The 27,293-nt window shown below is 47.4% G+C and overlaps 1 protein-coding gene across 6 annotated transcripts in view; it reads left to right on the forward strand.

Moving 5' to 3' along the window:
• Hth (Meis homeobox homothorax) overlaps positions 1-27,293 on the forward strand; it is a 617,913-nt gene that overhangs the window by 447,633 nt on the left and 142,987 nt on the right. For all 6 annotated transcript variants that reach the window (XM_076803532.1, XM_076803533.1, XM_076803536.1 and 3 more), the window contains one exon: positions 21,438-21,514. In XM_076803532.1, coding sequence (XP_076659647.1) covers positions 21,438-21,514 — 77 coding nt within the window. The remainder of the gene's footprint in view (positions 1-21,437; positions 21,515-27,293) is intronic.

Here is a 27,293-nt window from a genome sequence, read left to right on the forward strand (position 1 = left end):
TTTATTGCCGGACAAGGAGATGTATTTCTGGCAGTGCTGCTCCTTCGGATCGGTTCGCTCGAAGGAAAAACGCAAAAGAACGTCCACATGATCCAGATCGTATCACCCAAATGCGCGGGCGGTTACTAATCAGAGTATCGGAGTATCATCCGAACATATAACATGAAAACAGGATTATTATTAATAGCCAAAATTTCATTCAAAGAACACAGGTGACTCAAATGTTCTAAATGTATCTGAAAAGAAATTTCCGCTTTTGAAGCAATTTTAATGTTTTTTTATCTGTTCTCTCCAAAGTTGTAGGAGTCGGACGGTTTGTCTTAGGCAGCCTACACTCTAATATTGAACTGTTGAAACGCGGATCGATTAGGATATTTTTGATTCCCCCTATGGAGTCCCGACATCCGTCAAGCTCGGTGCCCGAAAGACGCGGTTTTGCTTAAATGGCCCCCGCGCGATCCCAGTACAGCGCCTGTCTCGTAGTTACGATAAAAATTCATTTCCGCGCAGGTTCGTCGAGAGCTGTCCGCGAATCACGGCTCGGAATGCCGATAAACGCGCGATTACCGGGATGAAAACGAGCGGACGCAACGGGACGTTCGCGCAGCCGGTCGTGCAAACGTGCCGGCGAAGCCAGTTCGTAAAATCCAATGGACTGTCGTTTTTATATCCGGCGCTACGCGCCGCTGAAAGCGTTTAATTTTCCGCGTTATGAAGTCCGCCGCCGTCGGACCGGGTTCTCGCGTGATTGCGGAATCATCGTTCCGATCCCACTTTACGCGCCGTTCCTTAAATATTTTAATTCGGCCAGGACGATTATTGCCGGTGTTATACTTTAAATTATTGCCACTCGCACGTTGATTATCGTTGATACTGCCGTATCTTGTCTCGTAATATCGCGTCGGCCGATACCCTCGCTAACGATTCTTGATTGCCGACGAACGGGTTCCGATAGTGTCTCAATCTTATCGATTATTGAATACTTTCGGCCACTTTCATCCTCTCGGCTAGCGGTAAACTTCGCTCGTTACGAGCCTCCCATATTCATTCCTTCAATTACACATTCGATCCGCCGCTGGTATGCGGCTTTTTAACCCTGCAGAGGTCGCGGTGCATTTCAGCGATGCACGCCGCTCGTTTCGAATCTGTGCTACTGTACTACTTCTTGCAAAGGAATTCTCTAGACCGTTGAAGTATTTTCATTGTAATCGACAAGCGAATACAGTAGAATCAGAAAAGTTTTACTTTGTTATTAGTAGCATTAGGTCGTTTTAAAAATACCTAATACTTATCCAAATAAAACTTATCGATTAAAGGTGTAATCATCATATTCAAAAAATGACGAGCTTCTAATTTTTATTTTTGAGCTTTTTCCATCATTGACTAACACATTTTGCCAAACATCACACAATGTTGCCGTCAATATGCTTATTTTCTTACTCGTATAAAAAGAATACACGTCGATAGCGTCGACAGATATTTAAGTAAATTGTATTTGAATGTAAAGATATGTTAAGATATGTTAAGATATGTAGATAGAAACTGGAGATTGGACTTAAATGATTACCTTTATACCTTCAAATAATATTATAACAAACCTGTAAATTATATTTCTGGATCAAAACACTTCATGATACATATATTCATTCTGAAATTGGACATTTCATATGCAACGAGCTGGTAATTCCAAAGAATCGAGTATCTATCTAAACTGTCTGGGGCAACATGCAGAAATACCGGTTTATTTAGAAATTCATTCGAGCGCCGAATAGCAGCTGAATTATACCTAACACTAATTTCCTTGGATACGCTGGAGCAGCATGTTCGAGCGATTCTTCCGCGAAATTCGATCGCGTCGCCACATGACAACAACAGGCGCGCTCGTCACCGTTTAATTACCATTGACAGCGAGTTTTCGTTGTTCCGGGGCGAACCGAAGCTCCACGAAGATCTCGAGGCGTCGCCGGGAGCACTGACACTCACCTGTCCGAGCTGCATCCAGCGTCGGCCGACTTGCACCGCCGCGCCGCACAGGTGCACGGCTGGTACCTGGCCCGATGGATCAATTGTCCGGGGCTCGTGTAACTTCGTCGGCCGAACAGGCTGGCACAGCCCTACGAACCGGCGCGCCGGAAGTTGACATTCGTCACAAACTATACGGACGGGTCGCCGCTGTCGACAATGGCCGGGCACACGTCGATACACGGCGAAAAAACAAAAAAAGAATAAAACGATATCGGTAGAAAACCGGGGGATCGATCGATCGTGAAACGCTTCGCGCGACGATCTGCTTCCTGGCCCCGCGAAACGGCCGCGGCGGATTTAATGCACCCTTTGAGCAATTGCTCCGAGGACGCCATGATTAATGGCCGCGGCTTTAGACGTTGTCCGGCTTGATGGAGTGCGATGGTGTTGCGCGCGAATCGATTAGATACGAATTAACGATACAAATGTCACTGACTAATTATAATTAATATCCCGCGGCGGCCGGAGCTGCTTAGACTCTTCTTTATCCATTAAACCTTTATCATTTGACTTTTTCATCGCAGGTGCAAGATTAATGAACCTCGAATCGTCTTCGCCGCGTTAAAAATCTTCAAACTTATGAGTCCGAGAGAAACGATCCGCTTCCGCGGTGAATGATCGCCGTGGTTTCGATGGTAGCGACGTACGAAACATCATAAACGTGTTTCAGTTCGAATCCATTCGTAATGAAAGCTTTACGGAGATAAATCTTCGGAAATGGTCTAAACTAATCAAAACGGAAAAGATAAACGAAAAGAGGGCCCGTTAACTGAAAAAAAAAAGAAATACTTTCGCGGTGGTGTCTTTTAGAGGTTCGTCGATCCGGTGGAGTATCTTTAAAAAGTGTCGTCTCGTTCGTATTTACGATCGCTCGCTCGACGGCGCGGCGTAGCTTTAAAAAATGCACGACGCGCGAAAGAGAACGAGCGGCGCGAGGGAGAGGGGGGAGTTTGTTCCTATTTGTTTGAAAGCGTTATGCAGCTGTCAATGGGTCGGCCGAGCCGCGTATGTTCGGCCGGAACGAGCGGTCAACACTTTTCTCCGCGCGCATCACGATCTGTTCCATCCGATCGCGTCAATCACTCAAACTCTTCGACGCGCGGGTTATCGATGCACTGCCACTACGGCCCCGCTATGCGAACGCGCTATCTAAACCACCGCCGCGTTTCGATCCGCGGCCGAAGTCCTCATTATGAATATTGTATTTTATGATCGTTCGCCCGCTGTTTTCTTCCACCGCGTTGTGCCCCGCCGGTCCGTTCACTCGCTCGAATAATCCCCGCTTTTTGCGGTGACCGAACGTTAGTTAATTCTTTATAGCCTTTGTCTCGATTCGAGCACGAATCCGCTCGGCTGCGAGTGGATCGCCGCGATTATAGCCAGAAATTATTTACCGAACTTCTCTCCGTTTCGATCGACCGTTCCGATATTCCCCGTTCCGACATGCTTCGGTTAAACATTTCGTCAATCATTATATCCTTTGGACGAGTTAAATTGTAACGCAAAGTCCTTCTTCTACTAGTATCGTATAAAAGCGGCGATCCAAAGGATTCTAGAATTTTTTAATAGGTTCTATTTGAAAAATGAAACATGGAACTTTTTTTCAAAAATGTTCTAACATTAATTGAAAGTAATACTACTTAATAGTTCTAGCTTGTACAGGACCTATGAAATATTAAAAGAATTCTCAGTCACTTTTACAAATGCTGAATACTATTTAACAAATAGCATTCGAACAATATTATTTATTTATTTATTTGTAACATTTGTGTTAGTAACTGAGTGCTCGAAGATTGCATTCCTCCTACGGAGCACTTAGCAACTGTCGGTAGAGCTTTCTCGGTCCGGATAGCATTTTCTTTTTCACTAGAAATCCTAACGCTAAGCGTTTCATCTTCGAGATTGCAACTATGCATTGGGGATTATTTGTGATTCCAAATCGGGATAGTTTATGCCCGGGTTCGGTGGACAGTGGCGGAAAAATGTTGTCGATCGATTTCCTCGTTCGCCGGACTGTTTCTCACTGTCAACCGATAGAGACGTTAGTCCTGGCATGCATTCGGTCGGTGGAAACGACGGGCGAAGGAATTAAGCCTCGGAGAGGGTCGAGGGGAAAAAAAAGAAGGAGTATCGTTCGGCCGCGGTATGAAACGGTGCTCGGCTAAATATTCAAATTAATACGGCACGCTCGCGATACGGCCGATAGAGCGCGGCCCGTCCGACTTTAGCGATTCGGCTTATCGAGCCTCGGCCGCTCCTCGCGATGGATACGAATGTTTGCGTGCTTATTCATGAAAGGAACGAGCGATAACGGCCGCCTCCTGTCATTCTTTATCGGCGGAGTCGCGCTGTTACCTCGGCTTCAATAATTCCGGCCGCTGTCGTGGCCGGTAACATTAACATTGTCAGGTAGGTGTTTCCTCAAGTACGGTCTCAGCGTTTCGCTACGTCACCAGCCTCGGCGACGCGGATAGGAAGAAAAATTGCAAACGCGACAGTTGCAATCGTTCCGATTCCAAAAGGAAAAACTGTGCACACCTCGATGTCGCTGCGTTCTCCCGTTTCTTATCTTCGATCTCGAAAATTATCCCCTTCTCCTTCTCCTGCGATCAATTCGCTCAACGGTTGACGCGCGGAGAAACGCCGTTCGGAAAATGTTTGAAAATCATGCATTCGCATTTGTCACACTTCGCTGCGATTACCGCGATACGGATCTGTGTCGCGGCCTGGACTTTGTTTAAGAGCAAAGCTGGCACTTTCCTCGTTGTTTTTGCGAGGGAACGTTTGCGATCAGTGTTACTAGATAGCAGGAAAATATCAGGGTGAACGGTACACTTTTATTGTCAGCTCTGCTTGAATCAATTCGTCCCGGCACACCTTTGCTTGTAATTTTCCTGGTTGAAATGGATAAATGAGTTCAACGTCAACGGTTCGTATGAGCTGTTAACTACGGCAAACAATTTTCTGAACAGTACATAAGAATTAGTACGAAGCAATTTATATCTTTAATCCCCTGCTTTTTGATTTATTTTGCAATTCGATAAGTAAAAACTATTGTAACGTCAATCGTCTTCAGTAGACAAGAACTTTGTATGTTTATCTTCGCGAGAAGTATGTTATAGCTAGACTGCGAATTTTATGCATTTGTAACAAAAATTAGTACTTCAAATGGACGAGGGTGGAAATATTTAAAGAACATAAAAATATTCTTGCATAATTTTCGACTTTTTGGAACGATTTTAACCAAAGAAATTAATGTCCATGTAGGTCCTGTGTGTCCTGTTGTCATTATTGCGGACAATTTTTATTTTGATTTCAATGGAAAGTTAGTATTCTCTACGGTATCGCCAAAATAATAGAACAATGGAGACGATTTTTCGCAAACCTTGATATTGACTTCGTAAGTTTCCAGTTTCCGAAGAGCAGCATGTTTTCCCGGGGAGCAACGCGTGCAGGATCCGCCGAAGCATCCCCAATTTTTATCCCCTTTCGAAAACCGTCTGAGAAACGTATCTCGTCGGAAAGCCGAAGGGATCGCCGCGGAAAATGAAAATCTGTCTCGCGATCGGGTATTACACGCGGCGAATTGCTCCGGCCGAGCACGCGCTAATAAAAAGGAGGTGGGGCAGAGGGGTTGTAAGGGGGTGGGAAGATGCAAAAAGAAGCGGGTAGGTCCCGTGGATCCGCTTGTAACCCGTATAGCCCATTCCGGGCTCTCGTATATGACGCTATTCGCAGGATACCCGACGACTAAACGAAGTCACCCCTCGCTCGGAGTCGGCCGAGGGGCTGCGGAAAGGGGTTGGCTGGCCTGTGCGAGGTTACAAGACGAAATAAATACAATATTATGCAAACGGGCGGGACTGATCGCGCTCGGCAAAGCCTCGGGAATCTCGGGAATCCCGAATAAATTGACACTAAACGTGGAAGGGTGTGCGCCCTCTGTTCCCGCCGCGCGATCTCGTCCTAGAACGGGAAGCAACTCCCAGCGACGAGGAACGCCGGAAATATATATCGATGCCCCCGCAACACGCCGTATCCCAATATCACCTAACAGCTATTTCGTTTATACGGGCCTGAGGGGCTGGCGAGAGACCGGCCCGAGAAAAGGGGAACCCGACCGGGAACGTGTTTTTCCGGAATCTATGCATTGCTCCCGTCGAATGACAGAGGGTTGATCGCGTCGTCACACTCACGCCTACTCCCTGTACCGTTCTCTTACGAAATTCCCTTGGCGATTACACCATGCCACACATATCTGCACTTCCGAGTGTTCTTTCGCATTTCGTTTTAACTCATCCCTTCTGCTCATTTTTCTTGACTATATCTCTTTGAGTAAAAAATAATTGGCAAGTTTTTCAATCCATAATTATAGAAGGAAGAAAAATCGAGGCTCATCTTACAGTTATACTATTCGAAAGCGATTGATCAATTTTAAACATATTAACTGAAACATATCTTATTTACGATACAATTGCAAAATCATTGCTGTTAAAGTACAAGAGAAAAGTTTTGGAAGGATTGCTAGAATTATTCGTATTATATTCAGACTTAATGCCACGCTTAGTAACGTGTAAAACTTGTCAACTCTCGCACGTTCTTCAAGAGACAAAAATGAAAGGTCACTCATCTTCTGTTTCTAGATACTACAAAATCTTTGATGTCTTCCTGTCGGTGTTGCAAAATGTATTCCTTTAGAATGTAGATTGATCGTGGGAAGATTGATAGTAAGATGGTCGACTACTGGTATTGGATGCCGGAATACTGGAACAATTACTTTACTCTAGAATAGTTACCGTATATTATACAGTTTCGTATCTTGGAGGAGCTTCGCAGAATGTTATCAACGACCGCCACCGTCCCGGCCGGTTTTTGTCCCCGAGGATGTTCTTTCTCACGAGCAACATCCGAATGGCAATCCGGTCGGGGTTACAGAGGAATTTGTTTGCCGCGAAGGGACGAGCCGCTCTGCTCGTTATCTGGCCAGATGGTAATTTGATAGAAAGTTCGGGACCGTGTTTGAATACGTGCCCGTAATTTATCGGCGCGCGGACGTTCCGTCGTTCGGGGTGGCTCCTCTTCGCCCGTAATTCCTCCCATTTTTCGCCCGTTCCCGTGCAGTGTAAATACCAGACGTATCGTATAATCATCTAAATTACGATCTCAGCGGAGAGAGCGTCCGCGCTGGACGTCGTGCCGGACGTCCAGCTAGAGGAGGAACGCTCTCGCGATCCGCGCGTCGATTCTAATCTCCCTCCCTCTTTATCGCGCCACCGCCGCGTCGAACCTTCGGCCAGACAGTAAACCTTCGAACGAAATGGCCCTACGCGCGAACCGTATCCTTGTTACCGATACCGGTAACGACGAGGACGGCCATTCCCGCCGCTGCTAGCATCGACGCGTATATACGCTCCACTCCCACGCTTCCTGCGCCCCGTCTCTACATTCCGCCGTCTCCTCTATGGTCCAATTACTCGTTGTTTCTCCTTTTCCTTCTCTATTTTTATTCCGATCCCGTGACGCGCGCGAACGCCTCGAAAAATAACACCCGGGATCACCGGATTCAATTCCGCGCGCGCGCGGCGAATTTTTCGACCAACGCGGCCCCGATACTCCGAATTCAATGTACCAGTTCGGTTAACACGTTACATACCGGAAGCCTGTTAGCATAATTCTCAGTGACTAAGCTACTTGTCCCTATTAACGTGCTTTGGTATTGAAATGAGCAGTAAAAATTAACACGAAAATTGCACTCGGAGCCATCGATTCTAGACTTATAATGTCCCCTTGGAGGGGACATCCGAGTGCCAAGGGTTAATGCGTACGCTACGAAGGATAATATTGCATTTTTTGACTCTTAAAATATATTAAAAATTGTTCCAGTTATGCACATTACACTTTCGACAGTTTTACTTAAATGCCTTGTGAGAAAGGCTTAGAAGCTTAAAAACACTTATTTTAAAGATAATAACAATTTTTAAGGGATCAGTGTTTGGACAGGCACATTAACTGGGAGCATACTAGTGTGTTCGAAGCGTTTATAAAGGGCTAGAGATCGGCGATCGAGTTGATTTCCCTGCTGTAATAGTCTGCACAGGATTATCCGTTTACCCGACGTTCGGCCTTCGCGTCGGCGCTGTATCATTAATCGACCAAGGTCGATCATCTTTTCCGCCGACTTCCGATACAACGAAACGAAAAGTGAATCGAGCTCGGAACAACCTCTCGACCGACCGCCGAACGTCGAAACCGCCATAGTCATCGCCGCTCCACTGACAAAATCCTCTCTTCCCTCCCCTTTTTCCTCGCCACGTCAATCGGAACCTGGCGCTCGTGACTTGTGGGAATCGAGATAATTATAACGTTTCCGTTCAGTTTAGACACGGTGGGACGGGTAGGGGGGTAGGGCGGAGGGGAGGGGGGCGTAATAACGAAACCTCCTCCTCTTCAAAGGGGCCCCCGGGCTGCAATTCCACGCTCATGCTCGCGCCGCTACCCGGCAATCATCCCCAGTCAGTCTTTCAGTCAGTTTCGTTGCTATTTAATTATCCATTTAAAGCGTATAATCTTCTGCTACGGGGCACCGATTCTCACTCGTGGCCCGGTCGCCGAGAATCGGGGCCCGTCCAGCGACAGAACCGGGAAAATGGCGTTACGTCGGCGATCGTTCCGCTCGAACGTGGGATCGCGAGCCTAAACGAACAGAACGCATGTATACAGATCGGTAGACAAAGATTTCGTCGCATCGACGTATGCACCGCAGGTCATAAGCGTCTGGACACGAGCCAAAAAATGCAAGGTGAATTATTCCAGTCAACGTCTCCCCAGCGAATGCCCAGTGTTTGTCAATGTTTTTTTACTTACGTTCGAGACAAATCGCGAGTCTCTTTCAGACAAATTTTGATCTTTTGATCATACCTAACAAACTAAAATAACTTGTTGTATGGATTATCTGCTAGAAGTAGAGAGATTCCGTGTACACAAAATCTTAGAATCTGGTTCATAGTTTCGTCGATCATCAGCGAAATGGGGGTCCAGAAAGATCACAGCGTCGATGTTTGAGGTCATTAGCCGAGCGAGTTAATCGCGCCGAGCGTGGCGGATCCGCCAGTTTCTCCGTAGCCGCGAGATTAGTCCAGGGTAACCGTCAGTCGTTTCATTAGCACGGTCCAATCAAGCCGGTAGCACAGGGCCGATGGAGGATCCTTGCGGCGCGGAGCGGCCGAGGCCTAATCAATGAAATTGGGAGACAAAGCCGGGTCAGTAGCCGGGGTCACCGGTCATCGGTCCTGGGGACGATTGAGCCGAAGAACCTCCTCCTCGAGCCGGGTACGCGACGGCACCTCGAACGACACAATGAGGTAGGTGTGTCGGCGTTGCCACGCTCCTGGGACCTCCTTACGCACCCTTCGCAAGCCTCGTTCCCAGCGATCGGACCCGTTCACGGATCGCACGATTCGATCGTGGGAGATATATCCGAACACGCGCGCAACTAGGTCCACCCAGACACGAGCCCGTCCCGCGGAACAGACATCGATGTTCCTCGGTGTGCACGAAGGACGCGGGTCGACCCCGTGGCAGACAGGGTCGCGTGATAATGACAGGCTTGGGCGTCGCACGGTGATTGAGGTGGCCGTGTCACAGAGACCCGGTTTGACCACGCCCTGCAGGTCGCCGTACCAATTCGCATCGATTCCCTAAGTCACCCTTCGCGAACGTTCTCTTCGATTTGTTTCTGTTGCGCCGCTTTGTCAGACAGCTAACCGATCACGGCTTCGGATCTTTCATCCGTGCGCTGATTATTCGACAGCCTATCAACGCACCGTTTCAATTTCGAAAGGGATTAATCAGATATAACGATTCATTCCGTATTCTTTCGAAATAGTTACGAATCAGTTTCATTTGAAACAACGAATCCTTCTTCGTCGAATTATGTCACCGTTAAAATAAATACACTCTTAAGCCGTTTCTGACGAATCCACAGAAAATGATTGAATCAATTTTTGAACTCAACCATACGGTATAATAGAAATGGTGTACACTCTTAACACTTTGCAAGCCCGTGCATCAATAAGTACTTATTTTACGGTTACAGTGATTCTTCGTCGTTCACAGGTTTTGAGAATAAGAAAGAAGTTTATTTTCCGATGACTATATATCGACAACAACAAAATTGAATTATATTTCGGTATATAGGAAATCAATAACACAAACATTTAGTAGATGGAGTCTGCCTTGATGTTATAGTACAATGGGTTAATAGAATTTTCAATAATTGTATGCATAGTATGCATAGTATCGCATTTGTCATTAGTAGACTGCGGATCTTTATGCAAAATAAAAAATATTTGCATTGATTGCAAGACACAGAAGCGAAATAAAAATTTTATTCTTCCTTGAATCATTTTATTCAACTAAAACCAATACGCTGGTGCCCTTAAATCTTCTTAATATGTCCATTGCTTCAAATTGTGCTTACCCATTTTTGTCATAAATGCATAAGATCCGCAGTCTAGTTATTAGATAAGGACCGAGACTCATATATGTTATAAATCGTTTACTGTGCACTTAGGAAACTGAAATTTATAATAAATGCCCCAGAAGCAGTTTTTGAAGTCAACAGATTGATGCGATATGCCAAGGCATTCAAGGATATGTTCTAGACGGATTAATGAACTTTGATCTGTCATACTTCAAAGTTTGAATGTCAAGACAACTTAAAAATTTGCAGCGGTCCATGTTTTGATGTACACTATCATTTCTCATAAGAGTTAGAAATAAATTCGATATTGACGAATAAGGGGCGAGAAACCCCCTGATTTTTGGGTCGCTCTTTGTCGGTGGAAGTGTCGCGAAAGGCATGGTCGGCATCGGCACGACCAGATTGAAGGGACGTTGGAACAGTACCGCGATCGCGCCCGTTGAAGTTGTTCGAAATCCCCGCGCGTCCAATTACCCGTTGTTGGTGCGTTCGTCAAGGTGGAGCGTCCGTTAATAAATCAACCGGTTCGATTCGGATCCCGGTGAACGCGTTTCGACGATCCGAACACGCCTGTCAGCTCTCGACGTCTTACGGATCCGCGGCGCTGATTAGAATCAGTCCGGGGACACGCATTCCCCGCGCCGAGCGTAGACAAGCCGCGTGCCCGCGCGAGCGCGCGTCCCATTCGGTGTAATTACAGACGAAACACAATGGAATGTATGGAGGTATGCGCGAGAGGACGCGCCTGCAGCTATTCGTGCCAAGCTCGAGGAACGATACGAGATAAGCCGAGCCCAAAGATGGTATGCCGCCGCGATGTCGACCCGCGCGGTGGACGACGTCGAATGGAACAGCAACGCGACCGGCGAACGCTCCATCCAGATAGATATCGTTGCTGAATCCGCCTCGTCACTGCGACGGTCTCGCTCGCGTTCGATAATCAGTTATGGTGACCCGCGTTACTCGCTCACGACGGGAAACGTCCAACCCTGGGATTTTCTCGGATCGCGATACCGACGATGGTATTTCGAGAAGTAAGAATTGTGACCAAATTATACAGAAATAAGTAAAACGGAACGAATAACATTTTTTCGTGACCGCTGTGGAACCGGAGATTCGAAAGCACCCCCTCATTTCTCGTAGGCGTCCTCTCGGAAGAAATCCGTCGGAAGACCTTTCGGCGGATGGCGGCCATTACCTTGGCGTGCAGCCCACCCCCGCAGCCTTCAGTCTGCAATAACGGCACATTAAAGGATTTTAACGGCGAAATTGAATAACCCCCGAGCGCTGGTAACGAAGTTCTGCCCGCTCGCCGGGACACAGCTATCTGCCGATGGGAGGGAACAGTCGGAATGAAGGTATTAGGGATGACTGACGCGCTGACGTCGCCCATTTTGTCTTCTTCCCACCATTTCCTCCTCGTTTTCGCATCACCGGGCCTCCGTCAAATTGGCCCGGCAATTCCCGGCCCCGGCAATTTTACGATATTTCGTGGGTTCGATCGTGGCCAACGGACCGATCGCTCCCCGCTCGAGTAGAGTTACTGCGACTTTCGTAATATATTGCGGACGCGAATTCCACGCTGTCAGCTCGTTTCTCGCGGGCACGGTAGTTAAGACGCAACGGGGACCGGTTTCTTGGAAAGTCCGTGGCCGCTCGTCGATGACAAATCTCCCGCGCCGCGATTAAATACAATTTCATTGGACCTGTCGGTTATTACACCTCGAGAAGATCTATGATCGCTGTAAATCCGTCGGGAGGCATTGTCGGGTTTTTCAACGTCGTCGGATTTGAATATCCCTCGTGACAGGCATACTTTCCGCGTGGAATTCGCACACCTTGTCGATGGACGCGATAGATCGCTACGATGAATATTTCGATCTGTTTAAACGAAAAGGAACCGATTTGGCGGTAAACGTCTTCGAACCTCGAGAGAGTCTGTATCGAAAGACGTGATCTATTTTCGGGATCTGATCTCTGAAGATTTCACCGAGGCTCATTGTTATTTCACCAGAGACTTCTATATTGGAGCATAAAGTTTCAAAGGTTGATTGAGGAAGTCGAGGATGTCTAAAGATGATTCATTCCACAGTTCGACGTGAAAACCGTGCAGAGAGGTTCTGTAATAAATGAATATGCGAAAGGAGAAAATCATTAATATCATTAGCATTCGCTTTCACGATATCTTATTTTCCCACTAAATTTCACTTCCCCATAAAACTATCGTCATCCACTTTCTATAGCAGGACATTTTGCTTATTAATCTTCGGATGTTTGAGTGGAACGCGATAGGCTATTTTTGACCAAGCTGAGATTTTCCACTCGGAAGAAAGAGGATATTTTATTGGATCGTATGACGCGTATGAACTTGTGACTTCCCTGAGATAACATTGTTTTTCGTATTATGTGCCACGTGCACCACCGACGGTACACGTTAGCCGGAATGGAGCGTGTCAAGGGTTAAAAGAAATTCCTGTTTCGGACGCCGTTGACGATCTCGAAGCAGAAGGGTCGCGGGGATCGGCGAAGCTGGGAGGACCTCCTGATCTGGTGTTTTGGAGGCGGGGGCGGAATCGTGGCGCGTGATGACGAGGCGCGATCTGTGTCGAGTCCCACGCCCCGACCGCCCCGGTCGTTAGTCGTAGTCAGCAGCCGTCGTCATCGACGTGTCATTCGGCACCGAGGAGCCCGGTTATCGAGGGGACAGCCTTGCCCGGGTCGACGGAGGACACGAAGAGGTGCAGATCGGGTATAAGCGAGGTCCGACGCGCGCCGCAGGGAGACAGAGACCGCCCATTCGACATCGACGGCCTGACGCAGCGCATCGAAACCGGCAAATTGTCGTGCTCGCGGGGACGTGGCGCGATTGTCGATCGTTCCGCGTGGGTAGTGTTGAGAGACGCCTTCCCCGTGACAACCGGTGTCTGTATCGTCTCGTTGGATCGTAACGAGGGGTACGTGCGCAATTGGTCTGATCAGAGGCGGCCCCGTCTCACGGGGGTTGGGGGTTTAGGGGGTTGGGACGGGACACGGGGCGCGTCGTTATCGTACCGCGACTTCGGCAATTCCGCGGGAACGAGTCGGCCGCTTATCGACGCCGATTAATAATAGACTCGCCTCGGTCCCGGCCATCGCTATGATTTATCGATTGGAACCGGCCGCTCGCGGTCCGAGCAGGTTACAAGTTGAAACATTGCAAGATGCTAATGCGGGTACATTGAATATTAATGGATATCGAAGTTGTTCGACCGCGTCTTGGCTGGCGCGTCGCCGTCGCTTTAGCGGGTATCATCGTCGCGGGGCTATCGATGGCGTTTGACTCACGCCCCCGGGGTCCGGCGACGCGATCCTTCAATTAATCTGACGGGGAATCGATTCTAGCCGCGACACTGAGCTAGATCGGCTCATCTTTCCTGTTTCTTGCTCCAATCCATCACCGGTGACGTCGCCCGGCCAGCCGCAGACCCACGCGAATCGTTCGAATTCGATTACAGCGTGATTTTTGCGGAGGTCGTCGTTCGCGCCGCGCCGGGCACCTGTGGATGCTGGGTGCCGTTTCCGTCGAAGAATCCCGTCGAACGGAGAGGAAACCGTTCTGTTCGCTCGGGTTGATTTGAATTTGGGTCACGGAGGGTCTCATTGTCTCGAGAATTGTCTTAGGGAGAGGTTCGCTCCCCGAAAGGGCCACGGTTATTTCAGCTACGTCTACGCTATCGAGGTAGCGGCTCGTGGGCGAGGTTAGCGCGCCACGAAGAGGGGTCGTCTCGAGGCAATCGGGCTAAACTACAGACTCATTTACACACTTAGCCCGGCTTCCGCCTGGCTCGTTTCTACCCCGGACCAACGCCGAGCGCAAATGGTTTTCATATTGTCTTTTTATCGCTCGTTCTCATTTTATCGCTTGTTTGGCCGCTGACTCGAGTCGCCCGCCTCGGCGATCCCGCTCCTGTTATTCTGATCCGGTCTACCGTGCGAGCTCGGGTCGATTTTTAACTGTTGTACCGCTCTGTTTTTCGTGTACACCGGAATTCCGAATCGTCTTCCGTTGCGCGAGAGACGATTCTTAATGTACTCCGGGTAACCAATTTTATCGCTTCACCGCTCGATCTTCGATTTTAAAGGTTCGCGATTGATTCTGCTGGGTGCAATTATCGTGAGCGCCGGTTCATCCTCGTGCATTAATTCCGGAAGCATTAAGGGGCGTGTTCATGCCATCTAATCGTTCTCGCCCCTATCGTGCGCGCCGGACGTTTCATTTCTTAATCGAGACACCGGCCGGCAGAGACGTCCGGGAGATTCATTCAATTCGCGAGAGTGTTACCTGCAACTTTCTCGCGATAATACTTTTACCGAGTCAAAGTTGCGCATCGTCACGGGCGGCCCGAGGGGGTGGACGACCCTCGTGGAAAAGGCATCGGTCGCGACGGAGGCGGGGGAGGCAACTCGGAACGGACCGCCGCGAGCACTTAAGACTATTGTTTTCAATGTAATTGGATAGCTGCTGCTCTCTCCCTCTCTATCTTTCTCTCTCTTTCTTTCTCTCTTTGTCCCTTCCACTTCCGTCCGCCGTTCCGGCAGCTACCTCGATCCCTGAAGAGGGTGGAAAGCAGTCAGCCAGCCGGTCCCCATGTAGCTTCAACAATTATCTTGATTGTTTTATGCATACACCAACGAGACTGGCTCGAGGCAGGAAGGACCGAGGTCCTTGAATTTCGGTACGAAACATACCTTTGCTTGCCTTTTATCGAACCTTTTAGCTACCTGCACAGACGTGGCCGACACGACTCTTCGACCATCCTTAAAAATTCATTTTTCTCCCGACGTTGGGTAAATCGAATTTCGCGGCGATTTGCAGGAGCCAGAAGAATTCATTGGAAGGGCAATTAACGATTACACCAATAGTTTTTAGAACAGCTCATTTCCAATATGACTATCCGAGTATTACACAACTGTCTGCTCGTTATGTGTCACTGTACTTCTTCTCTATATATTCACCCATCTCGCATTCCTTTATTTCGCTCACGCAACGTACACACACATACACATATCCCACAGCTACATTCTTAAATAAAGAAGCAATCGCTGTGATAAATTTTTACTCTGCTTTTTCGGTTTTATCGACTATGTTGCTCGGAATTTGTAGGATTTTTAGAGGTGGTGGCTCGACACTCGGTATGTTAATAATTATAAAACATAGAACGATAGGAAAATATTTCTTAATACGAATATATTCATACGAAAATATTAGTGAAAAGATATATTACAAAGTTTTTCATCGGAAATATTGGTACTCGATTAACCCTTTCCACTAGAAGCTATTACACGTTGAACCCAGAATTCGGACACTTATCTGATCCAGAATATAGTCGGCCATTTTAAACGTTATTATTAATGTACCATTCTCTAGATTTTTTATGAGGACATGCAGCTACACATGGCTTTAAAGCTATAAATGGGTAGCAGTTTCTTAGTAGATATCTCATATTTTTAAACAAGTCCATACGAGATCGAGTGTATTACTCGTACCACTCACGAACGTTTAGCAACTTATTCAGTAACTTTTATTGGTGCCTTAGAGGAGACAATCGAGTGCAAAGGCTTACCGAAATAGTTTGGAGTAAACATCATTCGTTACATTGAATAAAACATTGTCTACCGCATCGAACGAAGCTATCGAGGGAAACGAGACCTATCGGTTAAATAGTCATTCTTCGAGTAGAGTGTTCAGATAACGCGGATGCCCGGCAACTACCATCAAGATCCATCGGGAACAGCCGAAACCGCCCTTAAAACGGAGCTAGGGCCGTCAGCCGAGATTGCGAACGCCCGAATTACGAACCTGTTGTCGCCGGTGGCGTGACACGACCCCGCGATCCAGATCGGCGATCGATCCCCGTCAAATCCGTTTCGCGGCATCGTGTAGGGGTAGTCGGAGGATCCTCTCCCTCGACGTTCGCCGATATGACGTTATACAGCGAACGCTAGGTAGCCGGGTCGAGATCCGATAGAAACTCTACGCCCAGACAATGCTCTCGGCCGATTTAATTAGGATAAGAATCGCTTGGATCGCGTATACACGACCGCACAATGGGCTTTCGGTGGACGAGGCAGGGGGGTGCGCGACGGGAAGAGGAAGGGTAGGACACGAAGCCGCGATTCTGATGCGTGTATACCGTGGCTCGCCTCCAAGAAACATGATATAGAGGGGCACGAGGATGGCCGGGGATCTGCGGGGATCCACGGCGGTTTCCAAAAATACCACAGGCTTCGGCAAAAAGTAACGGGCAGGAAGAGGGTGTCGGAGGGGGCTGATTCCCGGTGGAACGTAATACCGCGAGAGCGCCACGTGCTAATTATGTAAAAATATGATGCGGTCCGGCCGCTTGCGGTGCACCCGCGGGCTTTTATGCGCAGCCGGATCCGCTTGCGCCGGGGCCAGCACAGCGCGTCGCTTGGCACCGGTTTCGAGGGGCCCCCGATTTTACGTCGAATTTAATGCCTTGAATTATAATCGAGCGTGTCGCCGCGGTCGCCTAACCATGCTCGCCTCTTCTGATTTAATCGACCGCCGCGTTCCACGGCCCGCGAAAAGGCGTCCCGATAACGACCGACACCCCTTCGACGATTATCGGCCAAAGGAAACGACCGATCGAACTAATCGCGTCTAATCGAACGGGCGCCGATTACGACGCTCCGCTCGAACCGCCCGCCGCGCCGCAGCCGCCGCCGCCGCCGCGCTGGATTAATTGAGATCCGCGCGATGGAACCATCGCCGGACGATTAATTGGCTATGATCGGACGCCGGTAATGAACGTCTGGAAGGAACTTCGGGGAACGGAGATTTTCACTCGGTCGGCTGCGCCCCGGGATCGCAATTAGGCCGACGTAACGATCGTCTTCTTTTGTGTTGATACGCCTGTAACGTGTAATTAGCCGGTTCCGTAACAAGAGCTAATTAATATGTATGTGCGCGCGTCGGCCGTTTGATGCCCGCGGACATTGTAAAATTTTCTCCTCGGCCGAGTGAAACAAACTGTGCCTCGGGAATGATTGCTAACATTGAACGACTAAATTCGTGGAAGCTGTAGGTAAATCACTCCTCTCTTAAATTCTTCATAAATTCTACTTCAAACATAACTAAGAGTAACCTAATCGAACCGTTTCGTATTTATTGATTCTCTCCAGCCAGAGTTTGCGTACTTCCTGTCTAACTGTTGGCAAAAATTGTATGAAAAGATTCAAATCACGTAATATTTTTTATTAAGACTTCAAAAAAATTATCTACTCAAGGGACGTCTCAACGCCTTACATAGTGATTTATTTTACGGTTAGAATGATTAAGAAGGAAACTTGCATATTCATCGTATGCCTATGTATATCCAACGGTTACATGTCGAGAACAACAAAATACAATTTTATTTGAATTTTAAGGAAATCCGTAACATACATATTTAGCAGATATTGCTCGAAAGCTTAGTTAGCGACTCGTTAGTCTATTATTACGAGAAATTTGATCCTAATAGGGGCCAGATTTTCGTTCGTTAAACAGCGCGCTTGTTAAACAGAAATCTTCGCCGCGAATGGAGATTGATGGAGCCCGCTCGCGGTTATAATTAAAAAATTATGATTTACAAAGCAGACAGTCTACCATAATTCATCTCTGGTAAACTCCCGTGTATAAAAGAGTAGTCAACTACGGCTATCAGCGGGATCGCCGGTTTCACGTGCGGCAACCTAACATTTGCCGAGCGGCGTCCTTGTTTTATGCATCCCCGAACGATAGATAACGGCGTCCGCGATTTGTCCTGGCCTGGCGACGATTACGTGACTCTAATATCGCGGCGCCAGCTAATAGGAGATGAAAATTAAGATGCGCGCCGCATCGTTCCCGCGGGGTCGGCGTTTCGCGCAGCTCGTAATGTAATTAACGAGATTATCCGTGGATCGCGTGCACCGCTTTTTTCCAACGTTCCACGGAGCCCGTCGTTTGTCATTCATAATCCAGCGAAGGATTGTGGCTCGACAGCCTGCCGGTACTGTCACCGTTTCAAGCTCGACGAATTTTCACTGAAACGCGTTACGGACGAATTTTCGTGAACTTAATCGGGGAGGAAAAACTTGTCTTCAGGTCGTTGTTTCATAGGGAAGCGACGTCGATGTCGACGTCGTCGGCGGCGGCCATTGGCAACGGCTCAAAGGCTGCGCGGCCTCGAAACTGGAGCTAGATGCATAAATGATGCACTCCTCGGTTATTCCATCGGTCTTGCCGGGCGAGTCCATAAATTCGTGTATAAATCTCATCGTTCTTCCAGGGAAGTTACGGCTCGCATTAATTTCGCACTCGCGGCGAGACCGGGATCCTCCGGGGTTCCCCTTTCTCTCCCACCCCCGCACCGATGGGTGCCAAGCTACGGGAAGACGGACGACACGCGTGCAAACCCGCGCGAGAGTGAAAACACGCGTATGAAACTTCTTTGCTCCCGGCTGACGTTAATCTACTTGTTGCGTCGCGACTAATCGCGATCGGGTTCTCATGAATGCCTGAAATAGACTCTCAATCTTCGTGCTTCGAGCTCCTCTCTCTCTCTCTCTCTCTTTCTCTCTTTCTCTGGCTCTCGCTCCCGCAGAGTAAATAGATTTCTTCGATACGGCCGGATGATTTAAGATCCGACGGAAGACAATCTCAACGACGACGAACAAAGAGGATTTAGGACGTGCAGAAACGTTTCGTGATCGAGCGACGAACGTTCGCTCATTTATCATTCGGAAATCAATTCGATACACAGAGTATTCTGCAAGCAAAAGTGAGGCGAATAAGAATAGTTTTTGCCCCCGACGCTCAGAATTTGTCGGGCTCGCGTGCTCGAGTAGCTGCAAGAAGTAGAATAGGTGAGCGATGAACAGACACGTTAGCTAATACTCATTCGATGCGACTTGTATCCGACGAATTTGGAAGTTCAATTTTCTTGGGAACGGAGCCTCGAACGAAGAAATCAAATTCGTTTTATTTTTACAACAATCTACAGGTTTGCTCCATCCATTAGAGTCATCTGTGAAAGATACAAGTTTCAATAATTATTGATTGTCATAAAATTAGTGACACTGAATATCAATCCAATCGTTCGAATTAAATTATAATTTAACGCTAAAACTACCGAGCATTAGAATTGGCTAACATGTATTGTCTTATAAAATTAATAAGATTTGATTTATTTAGATTCTGTGCGATCTTTATTACAATATATGATTGCATAAAGAAATTTGTTGAATCAATTCCTACGAGGGCACCTTTATAATTTCAATAATTGTAGAATAAAAAATCTGAAACCGGCCAATTGACCGGCTGTGGTAGGTCTAGTGTTAAGGTGTAAACTTCATTGCCAAGTAACTAACAATAATTCTCCAAGACTTGTGTGGTGTTCACAAAATTCACCCGGCGGTAAACGCGTTAAAGGGAAAGTGAATAGAATTATCATTCGTATTAAATTATCAGAAGGCACCATTGAAATAGAAGGTCTCACGCCGTTTCCAATTACCAAAAGATTCTAACGATCTCGGATATCGTGTATTACGTTGAAGGAACATTTCCGGTACAAAGTGGGCACCGCGAGGCGTTCGAAGGAGCGTGTACGTTCACGAGGAAAGGGGATAAAGGCCGGCGAGAGAACAGCTTGTAGACACCAATGATGGATAGCGAACAATGTGGCAAGTCTCCTCGCAGGTTCTAAATCCCGCGAACGTCGCGGCGGCGGCGGCGGCGGCGGCGGCGTCGTCGTCGTCGTCGTCGGCCGCCATTTCGCCGTGCGCCGCAGCCGATTTCTTTCGATGATCCGCGAGGCAGAGATTATCTTGTAAACCGGCGATTCGAGGCTCGTTCGTTCGGCGCTGTCCGCGGCTGACCTTTCTCCCGTATATCTTCGGTGGCCCCTCGTAAAGTCTGTCTTCCGTGAAAGCCAATACGAGCGTCGAGGACGGATCGTCGTCTCCGCAGAAGCGCATCTGCGCCGATGCGACAGCCCGATAAAACGCGCTCGTCTCCGCCATATAGAAACGCTTTTTACCGCGTTGCCTCGCCCCCGCTATCCCCCCTTTCGCCCTTTCCTCCACCCTCCGGCTCCCACTGTCCAAACTGTCCGCCGCTTTTTCCCCGGTCGTTCTTCTTTTTATTGTTGCTGTTGCCCGGCAATAAATAATATTTCACAGGTGCGCCGAGACGAGCCGGGGCGCGTGACGCGGCGAGCTGCGCCTGTAATGCGCCTGCCGTCGCGTAGATAAAAGTTCCCGTGCATCTATGCGTACTGTGCACTTACCTGTTACGCGATAAATCACCCGATAAATTGTTTAAAAGCACGGACCGCCCGGCGAAACGTGAAACGCGCCGCTCCGGGCCGTTTCCTCGTCGAACGCCGCCGTAAATAATGCAAAAATTGCAATTCGCACGACAACCGGGATCAAGCATTCCATCGGCGAGGAACGAGCACGCAGATTTTAACCCTACCTGGGCGATTTCTCCCGCGGTTTTGCGCCGACGAAAGCTGCCTCGTCGTCCAATGATGCGCCGAGAGAAAACGACATTTTTTACCACGCCCTACTGCGAACATTGGGAAACTTATAAAGCAACTTGTAAATCTACAAATTTTGAAAACTATAACGAAATTATTAAACTTTAATTAGAGTCCGAGGCAAATTCTCATTTTCTCATAATTCGTCGGTATTTTATTTTTATTAGGAAAGGGTTTAAACATTTGGCTGAAATATTAGTTGCACGTTAAATTAGAGCCTACGACGAGTACCCCAGAATTCTTTTGAAATTCTCAAAATTACGAAGAATTAGGCTTGACAATGAAAAAAGGCCATATTGCGGGTTAAGTAATTTGATAAGAATACAGAAATGAGATTAGAGGTGTTCAATCATTCTTTTTTGTTACAGCATCCGTACCCTTCGGAAGACCAGAAGAAGCAGCTGGCTCAAGACACGGGGTTGACGATCCTTCAAGTTAACAACTGGTGAGTACCTCGACGTGCTTATTACAAACTCGTAACATGTGAAATATCGCTACAGTTACCGCCAATTAGATCCTGATTTTAATAAACAACCCTTATTAGACCCACAGGATCTATTAATGAGTCAGGAAAAACCCTTATTAGACCTACAGGATCTATTAATCAGTCAGGAAAAAGTATCAGGTATTTCACATGTTGCAGACGAGTCACTTGCATGCAATCTGTGACAGATTTATCCATTAGCTCATCGTGCACTCTTTAAGCAATCGTCACCGTTATATTCCGACTTACATTCAACTCTTAATTCTTTGCACAACGGTCCGTTATTGTCTGCTATTGAAAAGGGCGCACCTTTGTACTAATACCTGATCAATTGATCAGGATTCATTTCAATCAATCTTACGAGAGAACTTATTTCCACCTTCAACCGTGTCGGGGCCAACCATTATAACCTGGCTGCTTCTTTGTTTCGTGTTGGTATTATCGATTATTCTAATAGGAAGTGCAATCATGATTATCAGGACTTAGACCATGTTTTGTGGCAACACCGCCTACACGTTTTAGATAGAGCCAAACTAATTAATGATTTGCGTAAAATTGGGTTCGTTCTACGTCTTAACACGCCGACTGTTGCACGAATTTTGTATGTTTCGATCAGAGTTACTGGTTACTAGTTACTTGATCAAGAAGTTTGCAGTTTACTCTATAATTTAGTCTATTCCAGAATGATTAAATTGATACTCGGCGTCACTATTTTTATGAAAATCGTTTCCAAACAAATCACTCACTAGTGGTGGTCACCGGTGATCACCGTGGCAGCCAACGTGTTAAAACCGGCGTGCTCTTTATCGAACCAGAAAATTGTATGCGTTTCTGTAAAGATTTTCAAGTTATTCCTAGCGAACATTTTTCGACCAGCTTGAACAGTGCACGAGGGTTGATCCCGGCAATTATCTCCGGGATAATTACAAGGATCTTAATCCCGGTGAATACGAGACCTTGGAGAAACTGTTCGTTTCTTGCGAGCGCGCCAGGATAATTATCCTCGACCGGTGATTACGCGGCGACAGGAAACTCGACGTCATAGCCGCGGTTAGGAATCGACGAGCGTCGCGTTCGACGTTCACCTGGCGACAGGTTCTCCGCGCTGTCTCCTCGCGGGCCTGCGTGCTCTGGTGGAACGGTCTTTCTGCCTCGGCCGGATACGCGGAGCGCGTGATACGCGGATTCCGGACACGCTGAAATTACTCTCGTCCGTCAAACGAAACGAACCGTGCCGGCGGGCCCGCGACAAGCTGATTATTTCAGCGCGCCAATCACGCGAAATACGAGAGAACAACGGGAACGCGGTCGCCGCGAGGAACGCGCGCTAGATTTCGAAATTCCCGCTCGCCCTTCTGCCCCTCGCTGCGGCATTGTCGGGGCCCCGTGGCATTCCTGGCGTGCCCCCTGTCGAAGATAAAATTGTCGTTTCAATGGGTTTTCGCGACGCATTCCCCGGGGAAACGGATTTCTGTCCGGCAGCAAAAGAATTTATGTATATCTCGAGTGGCCAGGTGATCGTTGCTTCTCGGCTCCGTTCAGGTAACGGTCGCCTCAAATCAGAATTTATCCGTCTCGCGCAGCTGATTGAGGACTTTGGTATTTTTCTAACCGGACATTTCAACTTGCCCGAGTGCTACTACTCGATATATGTCCAAGCCACGGGTCTAGTCAGCGACATATATCGGTCAAGAGTACTACTCTTTACTATGCTTACACTCTTCGGCGTCCAAGGCCTCTCGAGCTTCGAGGTCCCTCATGGGGTATACCCCGCGGTAGTGGGGATAGTTCTGCGACTTTTGTCAGCCAGGTACTTACGACATATATCAAGAAAAGACTGTATTACTCATCTAGTCTCTTTAGTGCCGCGTTTCTCCTCGACAGCCCATGGCATCGCTATCAAATTTTGTCAATGCTGATGTAAGCCCTGTAGATTATTTAGCGTTAAACAGTCAATTGGAAAGAACAGACAATTTTCGATCGGGCATTTGAAAAGACTCGCGGAACTAAAGCTGACCAGAGAGGCAAAGGTAAAAGTATTTGCGCGTTCAACGCTCTGCACTCGGAGGTTGAACATTGTAAAGAACATAAAGGTCAAGAGTTTCGCGTGTACGTTAGAATTGTCTCCTAATTTCCCCGAGACACAGGAGTTTCATTTCGAGAGAGAGAGAGAGAGAGAGAGAGAGTCGAGCGAAAAAAGTCTCCGGCGTTCCGGCCATTTCCCCGAAATTGCGCCACGTCCGCCCACTTCCGCGTCCACCTGTGGGATTGCATTTTTTCCGGCTTTCACTTTCGTCCAAGGAATCCCGCGACCTGTCGTAAACACCGGGAAGTTACGGTTCATAAGCCGCGGAACGTCCTTTCTTTTATGCCGGAGTAAAATCCTTATTAATGGCGGTGCTCGAGCCTCGAGCCCAACGGGTTTCATTATTTTTCCAGGAACTGTTACGTTACAAATTTGTTGCGCCCGACGTAGACCTAGATACAGAAGGAAACATTGTGAACAGGCAGCATCGATATTTACGAGCCGTCGTTCCGATTGTTACGGCCGTTTGGCAATCATTCCCAACCACCCACAGGCATTCCCTAATTTCACCGTTCCATTCGACTCGCATTTCCCACGTGAGTCCGCTGTCTCTCGTTCGAACTTTCTCCGTCGTAAACCTTCACGATTCCCGTCGACCGTTCGTCCATCGAGCGTTCGCACTGTGGACTGGCTCTAACGTCTTCAGGACATCGAATTTTTGGCGATAAAAATTTGTCTCGAAAACATCTAAAAACGTCATTCTTCAACGAGTGAAATCTTAGATTTGGAAGATTAACAGGTTCGCTACCACCGTCACACCTTTTCAATGTCCACGAACTCGCAGTTGGATTAAAGATAATTAATTTTATACACTTTGCTCTTTCAAGTCGTACTGCACAACTTCATATTTCGAGAGTTTATGACTTTCTCTTGTACGTTGCATTTAACACGTTGACTGCCATGTCACCCATATGTGGGTGACGGAATTATTTGTCCAGGTTTCAGAATGAATTTTTAAGTTAATATATCCATTGTACCAAGTTTGATTAGGATCTGTAAAATGCAAGAAAGTTGGAAGACTACTGAATACCATACATTCAATTATTTTCAATTTTTATTTCCTTAAATAACTTACTTTGATTTTGTGGAATTTTTGAGGTTCCTAGTTTGGCAGTCAAAGTGTTGATAGAACATCTTAAAACCGAAGGTTAACTGCGGAACAGTGTTAACGCTTTATCTACCGGTAGCCTACTAGTAGGCTTTGAAATAATTATCCCGGAGCAAAAGGAATAATAATTTCGAACAAAATTATTAGTCTACGTTGCTGGAGACGATTGGTTGGTTAACGATTGACTTGCAAAAATTATGAAACACTCGCCGTTAGGTAACGTGTTCAGCAGTGCTTTGCAGAAAATTAGACAATGAGAAATATTATGTTCCCTTATGATTAACCGGCAAAAACCAGCATCGATCGATGAGTAAAAGTGTACGCCACTATTACCAATTTTAGAAATCCCAACTTAGCTCATCGATTAACCAGGTTGATCCCACAAGAAAAATATTTCGGAGAACGGTGTTTTGTGAATTCCTTGGAAAAGTGGAATCGACGATGCACCGGCCACACGCGCGTGCCGTAACTCGCGCGAGGCGACGGAATAAAACCGTAACGCTGTCGAACCGCTGCTGGCAGCGACGTAACGAGACGTTTAAAATAATATCTCCTTCGCGCCTGGCAGCCAGGTAGGCGAGCAGCTTGTAAAACGTTTACACCAGCACGCTTTACGCACATTTAATCTCGGCGCGAAGTGCCGTACCGGATTATACTAGCCGCTATTATGTACCGACTTTACGATTTTCGTATCTGGTCCGTCGCGGGACGGAGAGAGACGGCGAAACGGTGAAAGAGAGACAGAGAGAGAGAGAGAGAGAGATAGAGGGAGAGAGAATCACGCGGACCTTTGTGCTCGACCGATTTCCAGAATCCCCTCCTCCGGTGGACGACGTTCGACTGTATCGGAACATCGTAAATTCCGCGGGAATTTTGACGCTACCGATAAACGCACTCACGAACGCGTGTACTCCGCCGAGATTTTCGGTTCCGCTCGCCATAAACGCGATAGCCAGCGACGCGCGATACCATTCGCTCTGTGTTACAGCCTTTTTTCTTCTGCTTCTTCTTTTCTTCGACCGCTCAGAACGAACTGGTCCCGATCGAAAGCGAACAGGTTAACCGAACGCTCGTAGGTGGTTGCATCCGCTTAGAACGCGGCTGCAGGTGCGGCTGATAAGCGCGATATCCGCGTCCATTGCGCTCCGGAACGTTTCGAGTGGGCACTGCGGAGCGGCGTTTGATACACATGCATACGTAACCTCCGGTGCTCGTAACTATGTTTATGGTTCACGGCTGTACACGGGGGAAAAGTGTTCGTGAATTATAGCGGCTCGCTGAATTCCTTTTTTGCGCGCGATGAGTTGTATAAGTACTTCTGGTTCGTTGTTACGCGCGGATCGATCGATGCGATACCTCTCCGTTCGGTCGACGAAGTGGGAACGCGCTCCAGAAATTATTAACTCTGTCTTGAGTCTTCGGATTATTAACTCTGTCTTTCACTTGTACAGTGATTTCTCTATATATGTCGCCAAGGCCTAAGTGATAAACGTCGCGGTATTATCCCCTCTACCTCGTGGTATAACCCGTGAGAGGCCCCGAAGCTCGAGAGGAGTGTAAACATAACGCGGCTCGGGTATGTCTCCTGGATGATACAAGACGCTGGCAAGACCCGTGTTGTTGACATATATCGAGAATTCACTGTATTCAAGTTTCCAGTACACGAGGACAGCAAATGTCTGTACACGAACGAACTCTTTTCATCCTATTTAGAGTAATTGTAGTCGGAAAGCTGTCCATCCTATCGAGTGTTCTATTTAATACCGAGTAAAATGATAATCGTACTGAATTTTCTTGACTGTTATGCTATATCAATATTTAAACAATCACAGACGTTGTAAATATGTAAAATCGGTAGACAGCATATCACAAGATTAAACGAGTTGGCAATGCTCCGCTTGCCGGAAATTTTGACAGGAAACGATGCTTTCTTTAGACAGAGTTGTGCTGCAATAACCAAATTGCATTAAGCGAGAATACTGCATGATGTAATTTTAGAGAGCGCACATTCTTGTGGAGACTCGTAACTTTATAAAGTTGATTGGATCATGCTTAATCTTTTACAGAACGCTACCACAATGATAACTTCGAGCTAATTCCGTACGTTGCATGAAAATATGAACCTACGTAACTACATAATCATTATTATGATTAGATTCTATTCCAGTCTGTTCCATTTCTTCATATTCCATTTTAGAAAGAAATAAATACACGTAAAATGAAGTAAATAAAATTGATTGAATCTTTTTTGGGATTGCTACCTAGCTCGAGGGGTAAAGCTTAGTAAAATAATTATGAAGTATTGTAAGTGCAGGGGGTATTTTAGCCTAACAATTCCGCCGTAATCCAGAAGGTAGGATCGCGACGTTAATCTCGCTACCTGGGAAAATTAGACGCCCCGGAGCACCGAACAGTACCAAACAAGTTCACCGAAGGGGACTGATCAACGAAACCGTTAGAAAACATCCGGCGACGAGCTCCTCGAAGACTCGCACGTCGTAGAGAAAAGTTAATTCTCCCCGATCCGATGGCAGACGGAAAGGGTT

The sequence above is a fragment of the Halictus rubicundus genome, chromosome 18 (genome assembly GCF_050948215.1).
Source record: "Halictus rubicundus isolate RS-2024b chromosome 18, iyHalRubi1_principal, whole genome shotgun sequence".
Lineage (NCBI taxonomy): Eukaryota > Metazoa > Arthropoda > Insecta > Hymenoptera > Halictidae > Halictus > Halictus rubicundus.